Source organism: Urocitellus parryii, chromosome 13, assembly GCF_045843805.1.
Source record: "Urocitellus parryii isolate mUroPar1 chromosome 13, mUroPar1.hap1, whole genome shotgun sequence".
NCBI lineage: Eukaryota > Metazoa > Chordata > Mammalia > Rodentia > Sciuridae > Urocitellus > Urocitellus parryii.
The window spans coordinates 36,882,266-36,902,491 of NC_135543.1; the positions used below are offsets into that span (position 1 = coordinate 36,882,266).

The 20,226-nt window shown below is 38.1% G+C and overlaps 1 protein-coding gene across 9 annotated transcripts in view; it reads right to left on the minus strand.

Moving 5' to 3' along the window:
- Dtna (dystrobrevin alpha) overlaps positions 1-20,226 on the minus strand; it is a 346,528-nt gene that overhangs the window by 94,619 nt on the left and 231,683 nt on the right. For all 9 annotated transcript variants that reach the window (XM_026400020.2, XM_026400025.2, XM_026400023.2 and 6 more), the window contains one exon: positions 1,497-1,710. In XM_026400020.2, the coding sequence (XP_026255805.1) occupies positions 1,497-1,710 (214 nt within the window). The remainder of the gene's footprint in view (positions 1-1,496; positions 1,711-20,226) is intronic.

A 20,226-nucleotide genomic window follows, 5' to 3' on the forward strand; every position in this document is an offset into this window, starting at 1 on the left:
CCATGAGCCAAAAAAAAAAAAATCTTTTCTCTTTATTAATTGACTATCTCAGATATTTTGTCACATTGATAGAAAGGTGATCAATACACAAGTAAAACAAATAAGTCCCATGTAGTCTTTAATGGCAAGTCTGAGAGCTGCCACACTCTTTTAAGAGGCCAGGACAGAAACGCTGTTGTAGAGACTCCAGGGCCTGGTTCTGTTCTGCTGCTTGTCATGTGGAATCACAGCCCTTTCTACCTGCCTCACCACTCAGTTACCATAGCAATGAGGCCAGAGCGGAACATCTAGTACTGAAGTCTGCACAGATGAAGCAAGGAGTCTACCAAGCTGGACTGCTCATTTTAAAACTGCTTATTTCAACTTTAGAATATAACCATCATGGTGACAATAATGTATGCTGGTAAAACCAAGCAGGGACAATTCTGTTACTACTCTAGCTTGCAAAGTGACAGCTGGTACGTAGCATAATGACATTATCCTGACTGGAATATTGCCACTACTAGGGGGAATGCTCCCAAGCATTGACCAGACAAGGAGACTAAACAAAACCTTCTGAATGTCTTAAAATGTGCTAAAAGGTCAGGTTAGCAATTTCCCTTTTTAATATTCAAAACAAGTCATGAAAGTGGAGGTAGTGACGCTCTGTGGAGACTTGGTCACAATGACAAAAAAAAAGCCCTTTTGAAATCTAGGGCTGATAATGTAATTCAGTGGAGTTTTCACATTTCAAGAGGCTGTCACGTACGCCTTGGAAAAGAAACCTTAGCTGAATACCTAAGTCCCCACTCTGCCACTAACATGCTGCGAGACACTGGATAAGTGACAATCTCTTTGTGCTTCAGCTCCTTCATCTGTAAAATGAGAGATCTGGATGAACAGTCTTTAAGATGTCAGCCAGCTCTGAAATTCCCGGATTCTATGAGGGGAAATTATACAATAATGAGGCTGACTTCCAACGGTGGTCTGTGAACAGCAAGCACCGTTTTATGGTGCCACCTAATTGACCAGCCATTTAATGCAAGTCGTGGTTACTTTGACTAGAGCTAGTCAAGAAAGTCTTTGCAGTTCTTTCCCGTCTGCTCTGGAGTCTTGTTATGACACCTCAGAAACACTGTCTTAGACAATTTGCGAAGAAGAGAGTTAAAAACATCTTCCTACTTCACGCTTCATTAAATCTCTCCACAGGAATGCCATCATGCCACACTCTCATGAGCGTCCATGGCTGCGAGGTAGTGTGGGATGAGTTAAATAAAGGTCAGCTCATAAAACACAATTGTCCTCACATTCCTATGGCACTCTATTACTCTCTAGTCTTTTCCGCAGCCTTTAAAGTTTCTGTCAATCACGTGGAGTCTTTATTGACATAAGCATCTGATGAAGGGAAAAGAGATAGTTAATCTGGAAAAGCATTTTGAGGCAAATAACCAAGGAAAGAAAAAATAGAAATGGAAACCAAGCATGCAGAGAGCAAGTGACAGTCAGATGGAGCTTACGGATCAAAGGCTGCAAGTAGGAAGTTGAGCAGGAGGCTGATGGACTGCTCCACATGGATTTGGTGAGTGGTTGGCATCCGTTTGTTAAGCTGGTAAAAAATGGTGGAGAGCACAGCCTCCAGGCGGGCCACATTGAGCTCTATGTTTGGGTCCAGGTTGTTCAGAGCATTTTCCCGCAAGGCTTCAATGACATTCCAAATGTCCACCAGGTGCACTACAATTAAAACAGAGTTAACACATTAGCCCAAAGTGCATGGAAAGGCAAGTACGTTTCTTTACATGTCCATCTGCTCTGCTTTCTCTAGGCTCTTCACATGTGTCCCGCTGTTGTAGGGGTGGACACAAATAAATGTACATACTGCGTGATCTCTAAGACTGGAGGTACAATATTTTGCAGCAAGCAAATGGTTTAACAAAGACTGCAGTAGATAGTTATTTCCAGTCCTCACAGTAACCCCTGAAATCTAGCTATTATCCTCATGTTGTATGCAAAAAGACTGAGCATCAGGGAAGTTGACTGACAGGTGCAATGGTGCAAGGCCAGTCAAGGGCAAAGTTGGCATTCAAATCCAAGTCTATTGGTCTAAAGCATTTTCACATACACGGTGACTCTCAAAAAGAAAAGAAGACCAATATCTACATTCTAGTTGCTGAAAGGATAGACAAAGTACATTTGAGTATTTAAAATGTCTTCATTTATTATATATATATTTCTAGTAGTATGTAGTTTGAAATAAGAAAACAAAGGGAAGTTAAGGTATGTAGGACAACAAGGGGAAAAAGACAAGTTATTTATGTGGAGCAGCAACAGAATGAAGTCAGAGATCACTTGCTAACCTGGTCAAGAACAAAGCAGTTTCTCCACTCCATCGTTGACTAGATAATCTAACTTGATTCATGGTTCCTTTCATTAGGGTATTCAAGAAATCTGTTTCTGTTTTTTCTCATTTGCCCTGAAGTATTTTTATGACATCCCAGAAACCATCACCACCACAAAGACAATGAACATGTATGCCACCCCAAGAGTTTCTCTGGGCTCCCCTGTAATCCATTCCTAGCAGGCAGACAACCTCTGATCTGCTTGCTTCCTGTCACAATTTTCCAGAATTTAAAAAAGCTGGAATCATATAGTATGTACTGGTTTTTCATCTGGATGCTTTTACTTAGTGTAACTACTTTGAGATTCATCTGTGTTGCTTCAAGTATCAGTAGTTGGCTCCTTTTCATTGCTGAGTGGTTTTTCATTATATGGATTTGTCATTTTTTTGTGTTTGTTTTGTCTTGTAGCAGGGATTGAACTCAGAGGTGCTTAACCACTGAGCCACATCCCAAGGCCTTTTTATTTTTATTTTGAGACAGTGTCTTGCTAAGTTGCTCAGGATCTTTCTAAGTTGCTAAAGCTGGCTTTGAACTTGCCATCTTCCTACCTCAGCCTCTGGAGCCACTGGGATTACAGTATATATCACCACTTGATTATGGAGTCACTTATGGATGGAGAGTTGTGGGGTGGTATAGTAGGTATATATTTAATTTTAAAGAAACTTTTCAAGTGTTTTCCACAGTAGTTTTACTGGTCCATAATCCCTTTAGCAGTGTATGAGTATTCCTCTCCAGTTCCTGCACATCTTCACCAAGTTTTAGGTTCACTTTTCATTACACTTTTGCATATGCAAATAAATATTTTGTCTTTTCTCAATGAAATGTATTCACATTTCAGTCCTTGAGGAATGTGTATGCCACATAAGTTTTTTCTCCAACAATTCCCTAGTTTTTATCTCCTACCTTTTTGCTCACCGTGACACTAAATTTAAACAAAACAAAACTGACATCTATTGAGTGGCCCCCATGGGTGCCTGGTGTTGTCCTGTCAGATGTGTTTTGTTGTATCCTCTTTTCCTTTTGTTTCTTTATGCAGATTTTGTGATTTCTTGTTTTTGTACAGCAGGACTTTATTACCAACAAAGAAAGTCTCTTGAAGTCAGATTCAGAAGACCCTCATCACTATACAAAATACATGTATGAAGATGTGAATTTGGTGTCGACATACCTTATATATAATCAGAGATATGATAAATTATGATATAATGGTGTATTAAAAATTGTAATGCAAAAATAAATAAATAACTAAATATTACCAAAAAACCTCCCAAAACCAAGTTTGGCTCTTATAACTAACTTTATATGCATTTGAAACCAAAGAGGTAAGTGGATTATGCAAATCTTAAAACTGTTAGTTTTATAGAGCCTTCACCGTGTCCTTCACTTGGATGTTTGCAGTTGCTTTTAATAATTACTTAAAATAATGTTTTATGTTAGGAAGGGAAGAGACCATGCTTAACCGCAAGGAATGCTGGAGGTAGTTTGTATTAGAAATCATTTACCAACTGAAATACTTTAATATTTATTAGATTTGAAAAAAAATATGATTTATTATATTTGGAAAAATTCTGATTTGATCCCAAATATTCAATCTTTTCTGTATATCAAAAATATTAAAGAAGGCAATTATTTGTATGTCTTAGCATCATTTATTCGATTTTCAAGCAAGGCATAACCAGAGAAATGACATTTATAAAGAGAACTGGTTTATTTTAATTACCTAGTAGAATATCTGGGATTCCTTACATATTTGATCTACAAATCCTCTGGATCTGATCCTTGGGGGTGTATCTGGGCGCAGGATGAAAAAAGGACAGTGACAGTGAGATCTAGCCTGTCTTCCTGGCTGGTCTCTGTGCCCAGGTTACTCCCAGAAGCAGGCTCCTGGCCCTTGGCTGTGGATCATGTGGAACAGGCCTCTGAGGAGGGGAGCAGAGACTGTAAACTGGCACCCAGTGAGGGGGCTAGCGGTATCAGCCATGGAGATAGTTGCTGGTGGACAGAAGGAACCTGGATGCCCCTGTCTCTCCTGTAAGCCTCTGAAGGCTAGGGAATTCTCCTGGGATTGCCAGGAGTGGAGTCATACAGGTCTACAGGAGTGACCATTATTATACATGCCCATGGGAGTGTCCAACATGCCCACCTGGAGGCCCCTTACATACTTCAGCCTCAGCTTGCACAGCCTACACTCAGAAGGGCCAAACTGGATCCCTGGGGTTCCCATCTTTGGTGAATGGCACTGCCTCTTCCTGCCCCTCCCCCAACGGGAATCTGTATCTCATCCCTGGATCCTGTCAATGTCCAAGACCCACGAATTCCATTCAGTATCACTTTAGTTCCTCCATTGCCATGGGCCCTGATGGCCACCACCCAACTCCTTCACCCAGTGCTATCGGGAGCTCTTCCAGGTTAACTGAGCCAGTTCTCTCTCTTGGTTCTTCACCCACTTCAATGTTTTCTACACACAGCAGCCAGGGTTGATATTTCTGCAAATATGACAAGTCACTTTTAAACTGCTTAAAGTCCTGTAATAACTTCCCATTATTTTGTAATCCCAACATGCCTTGCAAGTTGTCGTTTCATTTTTCAAATCTGGCCTCTGCTTATTTCTCATCTATGTCTCTTTTATCATAACTTAGCGTCAACCCCACTTCCCCAAGGATATCTTTCTGGATCCCCCCTCTCCAGTTTTCCCACTTCTCCTGTGTCCACCTTAGAACCCTGTTCTTCCTCACGACAACATTTAGGGAACACTCGTGGTGCGACTGGTTGCCTCGTTTCTGTATGGCATGTGCCCCAATGCAGGGAGGGACTGTGTGTGGTAACTGTTCATATCTCTATCCATCACAGTGTTTTACACAACAAGGGAGCTCAATCAATATCTGTTGACTAAGTGATAAAATGACAAAGAAGTGACTCAACAGTGAAGCAGGGTTTCCTACGGATTTATTTGATTTCTAAAAGAGCAGTAAGACACAGTTGTGAAGAATTGCACAGGTATTGGTTTGAATCCATGATGTATCATCAGTGGAGTGACTTAACTTCTCTGAGCTTTCACCTTAGAAAAATGGAACCGATAATAACAACTGCCCTTCAGATGATGACAGTGAAGATTAAATGAGATGCTGCCTGGAAAACACTTGGAATAGGGCATGTTGCATAGGAAATAATAATTGCTTATTGTTGTGAAGCAATAAAATACCTAGAAATCATACGAAAGTTGTTGATAAATAACTATGCTCCATCTTTGTGTCCCCATACATTCAAGATCTCAATATAAGGAAAATTAAGTATTAGTTCTGGATAATTGTAAGAATAGGTAGTTACAAATGATTTAAATAAAACTAGTTTTCATAATTGTGTGAAAGACACTATAGTAGGTCCTGGGGGTTCAAAGGCAAAACAATACACATGTGGCTGCTGCCTTAGGGAGCTAATAGTCTGGTGGGGACACAGTTTCACATAACCACTCAGACCAATCCCTCAGAGGTTATGATACACTGTTACAACCAGACACCAGGTTCAAAATGGGATTATGATACCCTTGTGATGGGGCCAATCCCTGGAAAATATGTGGAATAACATGCCACATGATTGCAGTTTTTTTCTGCATACTACCACCCACCTATGTAAAAATACCACTGTCTACTTGGACTACAATAGGCTTATCAACTTCCCACTGCCTGCCTGTCCATCTCCATTTCTTTCTTTCCTACAAGTCAGAAATAATTTTTAAGCCACATTTCTGATCATGTGGCTCTTCTTAAGCTCTGTGTCCTCATACTCAAGACCAAGTCTTTCCCACACCTACGGTGCCCTCTGGCCTCGTCTTGTCTTCCTGGCTCCATCACACATAATCATGGGCAGAAGGGTGCAACATCCTGGGTTCTATTGGGCTTCCCTTACCAGCAATGGGGACACTAAGAGTTCCCCAATTACAGTGTTATTGTGGGAATTGAAAGAGATAATACACATAAAGCATTTCCCACAGGGCTTCGTACAAAATTAGCATTCAAAATATATTAGTTATTATAATTATTGAGAAACAAGTATTATTAACCTCTTGTTTATTTAAACAGGAAACTGAAAAGTGCTGTTAGGAAATTACTAACTAGTGTGTTTTAAAAGTCTGACAGCTGTGTACATATGATGCTTACTGCTGTGCTCTGAAATCAACTCAGAAAATGAGGACATTTAGGATGTGCAATAATGATTACACACCGCTAGATGGCACTGCGCCTATTTTACTAAATAGCTATCAAGCTTTAATTGTTCTTCATAAGACACCTGCTAGTAGGAACAGGCAATAGGAAGCGGGTCTCCCTTATCCTACAACTGTATACGTTTCATACTAATGTTCTTGGTAAGGCATCAGTTTGCATAATGAGTTTCCTTAGTTAACATTAACCATATCAAGAATAAACAAAACGTATTCTTAAAGTACTCTGTGTGTCTAGAGATATATACATCCCTAAAGGCATATTAACAAAATATATTCATTCCCAGCCTAACCACAATTTCTTCTCTTCTAATTAAGAAAGCAATCATAACAGAAGGAGTGAATTTCTTAGAAATGTAAACTTCAAACCCCTCTAAACTAACCCCTCTAAAATAAGGTATCTGTTCAAATAAGGTGTCTGTTATTTTATATAATAACAAATACCTTAAATAATAACTAAGCACTTCATATAATACCCAAACTAAGAATATTAGTGTTCATTTCAGTCATTAATTATTAAAACCTAAGAGTTTTTCCTTATAATTAAATGTAAATAGAAAAAGCATCAATAGTATGCTGCAAGTTTAGCTAATGTCAGAAAAGGCGAGGTCAGGGTGGAATAGGGAGTTACAGGTGGGTAGGGAAGAGTTCATTCATATAAAAAATGCTTGTTATCTGCTAATGTCTTACACTATTTTAATAGGATATGGACTCTTTAGTTCATAGTTAAGGATAATTTCAATCTAAGTATAGCTGGGAAAAGTGATAAAATGATAGATGTTCAACAAATGACAGCTGTTAGTATTACTACAATTTAACACTCACTGATTTGAAGTCATCTGTACTTTTATCAATTCATAAGATCTAGAAAACCCACTAATAACTTCACAGAAATGACTAATGTCATGAAGTTTATTAGGAGTAGCAGGATCATATAAATAGAGTAAAATATGGGAGGGGGTGGTACAGAAAGGACAGGGATGATAGGGATTTAGCCTTTTTTCAGGATTGAGTCCAAGGCCATCCTTTCTTGAACCAAATTCTACAGGCTGGGTTCAAGACACTAAATTTAAGCTTGGTGCCCTGTTTCTAAAACACCTGGAGATATCAAAATTCTCAACTCCAAACTCAATCTCCTCTTGATTCCAAGATTTAAGAAAGTGGGGAGGGTTTGACAAAACCTTTCAGGTGATTTGACAACCACTGATTTGCAAACCTTTGGAAGGGTCTCAAAGGGCTTGCAGCTGGCAAAGGTCAGTGGACCATCATCTTAGACTAACTTAACTTCTGTCCTTCTGGAGTAAAGTGATTTTCAACCTTAGCTGTGCACTGGAATCTCATTCAATGTTGTAAAATGACCCCCTGGAGCTGCTACAAATGCTGGTTAAACATCACACTTGGAGTAGAAAAGCACAGACTTTTAGAATAGCAGCATCTCAGCCCCTCAGCCCAGACCGGGGCAATCAGAAGCTGCCTGTTAACATATTCATGAAGTCTGCCTTCACAGTCGAATATAAGGAGCACTGCTTAAAGCCAGGCATCTCCAGTCCTTTGACATGAAGACAGACTGGTATGTCCTAATAGGTTGTAAGATGTGTTACAAAAAGTTGATTACTATTAATTAATTTATGAAGTTTAAGAATGATTTATATAATTATGCATATATATATATATATATATATATGATTTTAGAGGGGTTTAAAGTTTACATCTCTTAGAAGGTCACTCTTGCATCTTGCATTATGATTGCTTCCTTAATTAGGAGAAATAGCAATTGCATTTAGGTTGGGAAGAATATAATCCGTTGATGTGGCATCGGGGATGTATATATCCTTGAGACACAGATAATGTGTGTACACATGTGTGCCCCTGCCAACCTATGCCCCTCATCCTTGCCCCTGTGCTTAAAGTGATGTTGGTGGGTGTCTGAGATTTTGTCAACTTGTTTTCCCTGCTCTGAGACAAGCACCTAAATGCATGAGGAGTCCTGCTGGTAACCTACTCATCATATCCCATGACGATGGACATAGATTGTTGAATTTATCTGATTCTTCCCTTCCAAGATAGACATTTCCTGGTCTTCTATGCATGAATTTTCCAGTGTAACCACACTTTTCAAAACATGAAGCATAAGTTATTTTCTCTTTTTATTTTAAAATATTTAATTAAAAAGAAAATAAATCAAATGTAATCAAAGTGTACATCATGGTGATTTAATATTTATGCATATATCTGTTTTCTTGTATAGAGAAAAATGGGTTTAGAGATAGTAGATGGGGATTCAAGTGTATCTTCATTTGTAGAAGAGAAATTATAATATACTCCTTTCTCAATTTGCAGGTGTTCTGAGGAACAATGAAAATGTGAGAAAACAGTGAAGCACTACCTACATTTTAGGCATTATGTTTATTTTTTGAGAGAAAGTAGGCATTAAAATGCACTGTTGGGCTTGGAGCAGTGGTGCATGCCTGTAATCCCAGGGGTTTGGGAGGCTGAGTAGAAGGATCATGAGTTGAAAGCCAGCCTTAGCAACTTAGAGAGACCCTAAGCAATTCAGTGAGACTCTGTCTCTATAAACAAACAGACAAACAAGAAGGATTGGGAATATGGCTCAGTGATTTAGTGACCCTGGGTTAAATCCCTGGTACAACCCCCAAGCACCCCAATGCACGCCCCCCCCCACCCCCACCAAAAAACAAAAACAAAAAACAAAAAAAAAATAGAAAACAAACACGGTCATATTCAGGTAGAATCATAACACCCTCCCCCCAGGAAAAAATTCTTTAAATTCTTTGCTCCCCTCTGTCAGTTACAAAGATATCTGGCCCTTACTATAAGCTTTCTTTTATAACTTCTGATTTATTTTCCTTTTACTGGATGAAATGGTATTGTAAATCCATGAGGGAGTGTTGCATAGTGATCACTAGTTTAGTTCAATTTCAGGTCAGATATCTTGAAATCCACACAACTTCAGCTCATGAGAAAAAAAGAATATTTCAGTGTATCACTACTTACCATACAGCCATTGCCCATGGAAGCGGCAACATATGGAGAAAGTCTGCCCATATGCTGACACATCCAGAGTTGGAAAAGGGAGCATGAGATGAGATTCCATAACAGCTTCGAAAGAAATTAAATCTAACCAGGGATTTTTAAGGATTTAGAATGCATGGTGGTTCATGTTATAGGTGTTGGATAAAAAATAAGAATTTGACCATATAAGAGATTGGATTCCCTTGAGGAGAGATAGATTCAGATGGCCTAACTGGAGATCAGCACAAGATACTGAGTTATGAACACCACACCCATAGGGCAGGTTTTTTCTAAAGTGCTTCAGGAGCTATAAATATGAGGTTACTATTGTGAGTTGGAAATTTCGGAAAGACTTGGAGGAGATAAGGCTCAAGTCCATGTCTAAAGCATAGCACGAAGTGCACAGATGAAAATGAGGAGGGGAGAATACTCCATGAAGAAGAGGATCAGGTGGCTAATAGCCCAGAACAGTGAAGGAGGGTGGTGTGTTCAGTTTTTGAATTGACCTTACTGGGCCAGAGAAGTTTGAGTTAAGAATAACAGGAGAGCAGGATTCATAACTAAGCACATTTATCTATTACCCATTATGTTAAATTTCCCTAATTTTTTTTGATAAGCAAATCCCTCTATTTTAAAATTGACCATGAATTTATTTTTTATTTTATTGAGAATTTGCATTTTATAAAGTTTATGCCTAGTTTTGTTTTCAGACTACAATGCGAGCTAATTCAGATCTCTAACTATAGCCAACGAAGCTGGGTGGGAAACCAGAGTTGCTCTCTACAGTTTGAGTGAATCTCAAACTATGGTTTTCCACAGTTCTTCGTTCTGGCCAGGGCATCCCTAAGTATAAACAGCCCTTTAGGTGATTTTGATAGACAGTAAGGTTGGAGAGCCCCTACTATGGAGCATGAGTTATGAATGAAGTTAGACACCAGATAGGAAGAACAGGAAACTGATGTTCATTTGATCCAGTGGAATTCATTTAAAAGATATCCCAAGGGGCTGGGAGCCTCCTGGTCAAGAATGCAAGGAAAAAATTAGCCTGTTGTTAAGATTTTCTCAAATAAATAATTTAAATTTTATGCTCTGATTTATCTCTTTTTATGACAAAATATTATTTTAAAATCTGTTGGGAAGGAAGAACCAGTAAATAGTGTGCTTTGCCAGGGTCAACAAATGTATTTTGATGTGACTATATGTGGATATTAGCCATCACTCACATTAACCAAACAATGAATTCAGAAAAAAATGTTGGTGGGAGCATAATTTTTAGATTTTCAATTAGTAGTCATTTGCTAAGCCTTTATAAAATGTGAACATGAACAATGACAATGCCTGAGTAACTCATAGTTTTTTTTTTTTTTAAATGCTTGTAATCTCAACTTCTTCCTTGCTTCCAAAGTATGCTTTGATCGCTAAGGCAGTTAGTTCTCTTTCCTAAGAACACTTGGAGAGAAGCATCATATCTTAGAAAGATAACATTTCAGTTTCACTTTAATTTCCTGGTTAAGGTGATGTAATAAAGCTTAATGAAAAGTTCTACAACACATTTTTGGTGTAAAATCAAATTGAATATCATGCCAATCCTCAGAGGCCCTGGCAGTACATCCTTTGCCCATTAGGAAAAAGTATTCAGTGTTCCTTAAATTGTGTTTGTAGACCAGCTTCATTTTTCAAAATGAGGTATAATAATTGTTGCCTCAATAGCTGTCATACTATAAATTAAACTAAATTCAATGGAACCAAGCATTTATTAAGCCTATTATTTTCAAAGTATTGCACCAAGGATTGTAAAATATAATAAGGGAAAGTAAATGAAAAGGAAAATATGAATAATAATTTCTCCTTGCCAGTGCTTAACTTTGTGTAGAATAACTTTGCATTTGTTTAATAACTTTAGTTTTTAGTTTGTTTCATGACTTTAGAAGCATGAGGACCTAGTGTTTTACTTCCCCTGAGGCTAGTCACTGTGCACAGGGTTTTTAGATTAGATAACTTTGTTCAGGTTTCTTTAATAGAGTTTTTACCATTTCCCATATTCTAGTCCCCTAGTTTGGGTTTTAATACCTTCTACTTAAAAGCAGGCCTCCTAATCATTACCAGTTTTATACCTTTCTACTTATCCTAAGAAATATGAGGGTCACCTCTGGCTAGGCCATCCTTCATTGCCTTTTGAGTCATATCCAGAATGCTCAGAGTGAAAACCCATGTTTGGACTCCAGTTTACTGACCTTTAGTCTCATTTTATGCTACTCTCTAGCTTCTTCCAAGAGTCCCGTGCTCCAGACACATGAGACTTCTTACAATTCCAGAATATGCCTTGGACTTCTTACGTTTACCTGTCCTCAGTCTGCTCCCTCCACCTGGTGTAGCTTCAATCCACTATCCTTCAAGGTGATATATATATGCCATGTCCTCTAGGAAGCCCATTCTGATATCCTCTATATGTTGTAGACCTTTTCATTAAGCTTTGTTACATCACCTTAATCAGGAAATTAAAGTGAAGCTGAACTGTTGTCTTTGCTTATCTCCAAGGCTTGTCTCTTGGAATAGAGAAGGTAAACTGCTGGCTGTCTTTTGTCATGCCCAGAGTCCTTTATATATCTATTAGATCATTTATGACATTCTACATTTTCCACACTAGTGGACATATTTTTTCCCTTAATGTTCTAGATCAGCCCATAATTGGGCTTTAGAAAAAAAGTCTCTAAAATTATGAACTAAATGTTGTGTGTAAGGTCATGTGTGTTTTTTGGGAAACCATCCACAGCTTTTATGGGGGTCTCCAGAAGATATGTGGGGAGTAAGCTGAGGAAACACAGAACTAAATGATAAGCAGATTGAAGATACAGACGATGTTTTACTCATGTTTGAGTTCTTCACAGTTCCTTGCATAATACCTAGTTCAAACTGGAGTGACTCGTCATGCCTATTGAATGGAGTATAGCACCTGCTGCAAGCCAGCTACCATGCATAATCCCTAGAAGCTTTTCTCCGGGCTTCAGAATACTAAGAAAGCTCCATGATCACTGAGCATGAATTTTCACTTTACCTCTTATTCTTTACACACTATGCCTGGCACAGATGGCCAGAACCTTAGGTGTCAGAGGCCACATTCCGAAAAGAAAGTGCATCCACAGGGCTGGCAACTATGAGCAACTGTCTTCAACTTTTTCTTTATAACCTTTGATGGGCACACATGGTCCAACATGAAAATAGAGGACACAGGAGCATTGGAAACAATGAGCAAGTAGCAAGTGGCTGTGAAGTGTTACTTTCTCTGTACTCATTCAGTACCATTTCAATATACAGTTAATTGTGCAGTGAGAGTAGATAATGGGATAGATAGTAGAAAATACATTTCATTCACCAATTCACATAATATTGACAGCACAGCTTCCTAGCACACAGAGCATTTTTTGGGAAGTGGGACAAGCATTTGGCTGGTATCGTTATTAGTAGTAGCAGCAACAGGCATAGTAGTCTACAAAGCTTGCTTCATTGTACCAGTGGTTTTTTATTTTTATTATGTCAAGTCTTGACAGGTATTGTAGGACAGCAATTCTGTATACTGTGACACCTGGCTGATTTTGGAAGTTAGAAGTTGCGCTCTTATATGATTTTATCTGGTGTTCATCCAAGGAAAGCTACTCTTGTGCAATGCTCTCCTCATCTGGAATAAATAGAACTAACTTTATAATGATGTATAAGGAGATAACACAGAATTCCTAGCCCAATACCATGAAGGGTATTATAATATGTATTAGATATACGTGATTTTTTTTTTTAGCCACCACAATTGAATAACTTTTCTTTCCTTCAGAAAATGACAGATGGCTCAGGAAACTAATAGGTTAGTATTAGTTTATGAAAAAACATACAGCAAAGTTTTAGAGTGCATCTACTGTTTGATATTCACAAAATCCAGATCTACTATAAAGAGAGCACAATCATTACATTCTGAACTTGAGCTCATCCTATTACTAAATTTGTACACCAAGGAATACAACTATCTAGGATAACCTAAATTAATGAGATGAACTCATGCTGCATTTTTCCTTTTTTTGTGCTGTTTCAGTTAATTTTTTCTTTTAAATGCACTTGATAATTTCAAGAATCAGCACCATGATTGACAGGCCTCTAAATGTTCCTATAGATGCACTGTCGAAAAGGGGGACTTTAAAAAGCAAAGAAAGGGACACACTTTTATTGCCTATTTCAGACTTTCAGCTTATTTGCTACTGTTTAATATTTGGAAGATGGTCAAGTAAATCATACAGATCATGCCAAGCAGAGATTTTGGAAAGGGCCTGACAACACAAATAATTTTTTTAAAAAAGTACAAAAAAAATTAAATAAAGGGTGAGTTTAGGCCAAATAAAAGCTAGATAAGTTATTAAATAGCTGTTTCTAGAATGGAAACAGTATACCATATGTAGATTGGGTTTCTTATGATTAGCTACAAGCTCCGCAGGGAGAAAAGCTTTGAGTCTGAATCAGTCCCATGTCTCTCAGGGTGCTCAGCAGCTCAGCAAGAAGTCTTTAAAAAGTCATTACTTACTTTATGAACACATCTGCAGATAAACATGGATTTAATATATGCTGTGTGTGGAGACTATAAGCAGCCATTAAGACACAAGTCTCACTGCCCTGGATTATTTTCCTCAGAGAGCTCACTCCTACCTAAATTGTTGTGTTATTTGCAAGAATGCAAGCTTCATGAGGGTTAGGTTTTGTTGTCTTGTTTCGTTCATTATTCTGTATACAGAATGTATACAGAACACTGGCATATGGAGGGTTAATTTGTTGAATGATTTCAAAAAATGTTTTCCTAATGGAAAAGCTTTTATTTTACAACCTAAGTCACTGATGGTTAAGAATTTTTTGGGGGGGATCACCAGTATCATTTAGTCATGTTCTTGGTTTTCAGACACCCTTTTCTATATCACAGAACTGAGTCTGTGTAGTGGCCATCGCTGGAAAGAAAATCTGATAGGACAACATTTCCAGGATTTTAAAAGATTGACAGGTACAGAGTTTTTGTTTGGTATGATGAAAAGTTGTGGAAATTGATGATGGTGATGTTTGGATAAAACTGTGAGAGTATTTAATGAAACTAAATAGTACCCTTAAATTGGTTTAAACAGCAAATTTTATGTTATATGTTTTGAAGCAGATTTTTGAAAAGCATAGAACAACTTTAGATGGAAAAATAGAAGATTATGTTAAAATAACCATGAAGTGGAGTCAGTGCCACTATACATTATGCTTCACATAATGAATTATACATTTTTTGGAAAGTTATTTTGCCTGGATATATTAGCTATTGCTTTTTAGGTAGTGAAGTAGTTTGTTTTCTGGATATTTGCATTTTTTAGAGTTTAACGTATTCATCCTTCCCCATCTTCTGTAAGGGTAAATATGTTTCATGGTTTAGAATGATTCCCTCAAGTTTCACTGAAATGCTGAAGTGCCTTCAACAACCCAGGAAAAGAAAATTTCAGTCTGCCTCTAGAACCTTCCATCCTCTGAAACTTACAAATCCACGGGGCTTACTCTGAAGGGGGTTTCTCCACATGAACTTCCAGTCATAGATTTAATAGGTAGGCTTCTTAGAGCTACTGCTGTTTCCTCACAAACATGGGAATGAAGTATAAGTTTTTGAAAGCATTCATGGTGAGAAAAGTCAAAGTTACGAAACTTAAGATTCTTCTAAGATGAGGAGGGATGAATACATTAAACAAAAAATGTACATATCCAGAAAACGAGGGCACCTGGGTAAATCTAGAAGATACTAACAAATATTTTTCATTTCTGCACCATAACACTAATGACTAAGTAGGCTGGCAGTGGTATTTTACTCATTTAAATTAATAGATACTGAACCATATACTGTCTTTGATATCACCAACTTGTTCAAAAGCTTCTTCCCAAATGGTCTCAAAAGGTCCATTCATTTGCTTAGTAAGTATCTATTGAACACTTAAGTGTCAGGTACTACAGATACACAAGTATACCCGACACACACTGATCTTTCCCTTACCCTGTATTTAAATTAGAGAAGACATAATAAATATAACAACTAAGTAAATTATATGGCATATAATATATTAGAATGTCATAAGTACTTTAGACAAAAGAAAGACAAGCCGTAGAGCAAGAAGGATGAACTGAGTTCTCATTTTTTTGGCTCTGGGAAAATTTGCTTCCAAATGCCTTTTCTTTTTTGTTAATAGAATTCAGTTCCTTGTGGTTGTAGGACTGAAGTCCTCATTTCCTTGCTGGCTGTCAGCTGTGCGTCTTGCAATGTCTAGAGATTGAGTACTTGGCTCCCTATATCTTCAAGCCAGCTGGTCTTTCAAACTGCTGGCTTTCTCTTCGGCTGATAGCCTGAGAAAATTCTCTGCTATTAAAGGGGTCAAGTGATGAGCTCAGGCCCACCCAGATAATCTCTCTATTTGATGATCAACTGTGAAATATAACAAACTTTATTAAATTCACAGTCCTGGTTGATTTTGCACAGGATTGCCCAGGAGGTAGGAAATCTTGGGGTTATTTCAGATGGTAGTCAACATCAGCTGGGAATATAGCTCTGTGGCAGAGCACTTGCTTAGACTGTAATTGAGGTAAAGGTGTTTTTGGCCAGGTATTTACCATCAGCACAGAAAGATGTAGAGGAACTTCAGAGGTATGTAAAATGTATAACTGATGAGACTTGATTGATTCAACTTGAGGTGGGAGAAGATGATTACTAGATCTATCATTTGGGCAACGTGATAGGTCTCAGTATCATTAACAGAGGGAGCAAGTGCTCTTTTAAAGGATTGTTTGAACCAATCTTCCACTGTTCTGTCATCATCTTCAAACTCTCTTTTTCTCTAATTTGCAACAGGTGAGAATAATATATTAGAAATGCAAATTTCAGGATTGCTGAAAAATCGTACTAAAATAAACATGTACTTATTAAAAGTTTGTATAGGAGAATGCTCCACTGTTCACTCACTCTCTCACCACTGCCTCATGGTCTAGAATAGGGTTTGGCATGCAGTGATCGTCCCCATTTGTTGAGTGAATAAATAAATGAATGATTGCTAAAACAAACAATGAATGTTAATGAGAACTCAGTGAAAAGTGATTCAAGGTGACATCAGGAATGGCTTTCAAGTAGAATGATGGGTGGATTTGGTTGGAGAGGCCACTCTCCCCCGAGAGTCTTTTCTTTTCTCTTAGTGTGCCCCACAGTCCCAAGATCCTGGAAGCCAGGCTGTGAGAGAACGTCCTCTGGGGGTCCCTTCATCACTCTGCTGACTGGCTCTGGGCCAGGTGTGCAAGCTCCCAGGAACAGGGCTTGGCAGACCACAAGAGAAAGATCACTGAAGCCTTGACACTTGTTAGATAGGCTCAGGGAAGCTTAGCAGGCATTTCTCTGCATGCACCTCTCTTTCCCAACTGACCAGGACATTTAAAGATGATGCTCTTTCCTAACTTGTGGAAGGAAAAGTGTTCAGTTGACACAACTTACAGGCATGATGCAGAAACAGAAGAAAGGGAAAGGAGCATTAGTCTATTATATCCAGATCCCTCGTGATAAGACTGTAGGTGTTGGCTTAGTCCACACATTGTGCTGTGGCAGCAGCTTGAGCAGACAAAGCTTCCAACATTCTGTAAAACTAAAACTACTGCATCTTCAAGATCTTAAAAATAAACACAACTGAAGGGAAGAAGCAGCTTCAGTTAAATTTATATCACAATCACCAGGTCTCTAAATGATGACTTCACTCTACCAGAGGTTTGCTCTGATAGAGAGGAAGAATTTTGCCCCAGGTTCAGGGTGCCCAAAGAGGAGCAGTTTTTTCACTGTCATATTCCATGGGTATCATTAATGGGTTTGTTTATGCTTTGCTGCCGCCACTAACCTCCCCACAGGGAAATTTCGGAACACAGGATTCTAGTGCAATGCACTTTTCTTTAGCTAAACAAGTGTCTAGAATGATTTACCATCAGGAATGAAAATTGTAGATCCCTAAATTTTCAACAACACAGAGATAATTGTGCTCCAAGGACTAGTCATCTGCCTGTCCCTAACTCTGAAGGTTTCTGCCATTATGTCCCTAACTGTGAAGATTCTTTTCCCCCTAACTCTAGTTGATTTTTTTTTCTTTCAGCTCTGTTTTTATACTCAAAAATTTCCACATATCATGATCTGCAAAAATAGAAAACCTATGTTGTCAAGAGGTCTGATAGATGTATCCTAAGATGGACTTATTCAATTCCTGACCCCATGGTTCTACATACCTTCTCCCAGCTATTCAATTAAACACAAATACTGGTCCCCCTCATTGATTTTTAGAATACGGTGATTATCTGGGTAGGGCTGACATAAATGCACTATTTCACCTGCTGGTCACAGAAGGAGAAATCAGCAAAACACACCTAACTTGTCTGGAAGAAGAAGCAAATATTAACCTTCTGAATGGCCCAATGGAGGCCACATGGCAAGAAAGAAGCTCTAAGAACTGAATGTACTCCTCAGTTGACAGCCAGCAAAGAAAATGATTTCTGCCAACAGCCAGTGCACTTAGAAGCACTGAGCCCACATGAGAACCACAGACCCAGCCAGAACTTTGATTTAAGCCTAGTGATGCTGAGCCCAGAATCCAGCCACGCTGCATTAGATTTCTGACCCACAGAAGCTCTGAGATAATAAATGTTACAGTGGCTGTTTTAAGATGCTAAATCTGTGGTAATTGGCTATGCAACAATAAAAAACGGATACAGGCAGCCTCAAATCCACCTATTTAATCATGAGGCCAGGAGGAAGAATATATTGGCATACTAGGTTGAAAAAAAATTAATGGGATATTCGTATTTGCTACTAAAAACATATCCCCAGGGTTCTACTGCATCAGACTACTCACCTGGCTGGTGAAGAATAGAACTACATAAGTATATTCATCTGTTCATTCACAGAAGAATATTTATTCAGGACCTACTAGATATCTGACACTCAGATTAATTTTGCAGTGATAGAGAAATATTTAGAAAAGCAGGTAACTGCATCCTTGGATTCGGAAACAGTCCTGAACGAAGTTTAGAGACATTAACATAGACAAAAGCACAGATTCTAACTTAAATTGCTTCAGGATGAAGCACATTTTTAATAAGTGTTTGATTTACTAAAGAAAAGATATATTGAGATACTCTGAAAACCCACCTGCAAGTATAGACTGTTTGCCCTTGTCCCTTTAGAGAAAATTTTAATTGATATGACTGATGATATGGACAGGACTATAATGTGAGCAGGGGGGTGAGGGAAGGAGCATCCCCTTGCCGCTCTAGTTCTCTTTTCACTATTAAACAGGAGAGATTAGATAGTTCTGATTTATTTTTCTTGTTTCCTTTTGATGTTGCCTTTTGAAGCTACGTTTCATTGACTCCAAAGTAATTTCTGAAAAAAGGTCTGCTGACATTGCAGGATACCTGGATCATTAAGCATGTCAATGCTGACCAAAGAAATAAAGTTCTTGTAGGAAGCAGTGATTTGTTTAAAATAAAGGCCAAGATGTTGCCATTTTGCACATGCGTATAAACCATTTATGGGTATTTATTTTCTTGTGGAAAGTGAACAAAAAAATCTGGAAGCTCTAGATAATGTTGTGAATTAGAATGGATTATTTCAACTATTTGCTTTTTGTATTCTCCATCCTGTTCTCTTTCTTGTAGAATATAAAACAGCCAGCTTTAGGCCCCCTAATTTTCAGAGGCATTAATTCTTTTACTCTAGAAGGGAGTTTGCTAGTTATGTCATGTGGAGGGAGGGCATAACAGGACATAAGAGAAAAATGATTAGGAGAAGTAGTGATTTGGAAAACCTTTCCTATGGAAAAATCTAGAAGGAACAGAAAGTCTTTTGCCTGAAAAGGAGAAGGTGTTCTTGCAATTCTTCTATAACAGGGGTTGGGGAACTTTTTTGATGGACACAGAGACATAACCAAAGATACTATATAGCTATACATGTAAGAGAAAAAGAACTTCCACACATTTTTATGGATGAAATTAAATATATAATAATCGAGGACAAATTTTAAACATTGCTGGCCTACTAATGAGAAGGGTGAAATTCTTTCTCGGGGAGACAATATCTTGCTTAATTGGGATTACATGTTAGTGTTCCTTTTCATCAAATCAGTGGCAAATATCTGTCTCTAAAATCAATTCTTAATTCATGGGATATACAGAAAGAGGTGCCCGGCTGCATTTACTCCACAGGTCACAGTTCTCTGGCCTCTTGTTTGGAGGGAAACCGTAAATCTCAGTATCCATTAAGAACTGCATCAGAGAAAATGGGCTTTGAATTTAGACAAAAAAAAAAAAAAAAGAAATCTTCTAAAAACTTACCCACTTCATGCTGTATCCAGACAATATTTATTTTTCTAGCTGATGATGACTTTACAATGTTAGTTTTTATGTTTTTTCTTCCATTGGGTAGGTTTTAAACTTAATTTTATTAATATACAAAATAAATTTTGCCCAAGGTCTGCACCTAAAAATAAACTGTTAAAGTCCATTGATTTCTGTGAAAAAAATATGATAAGG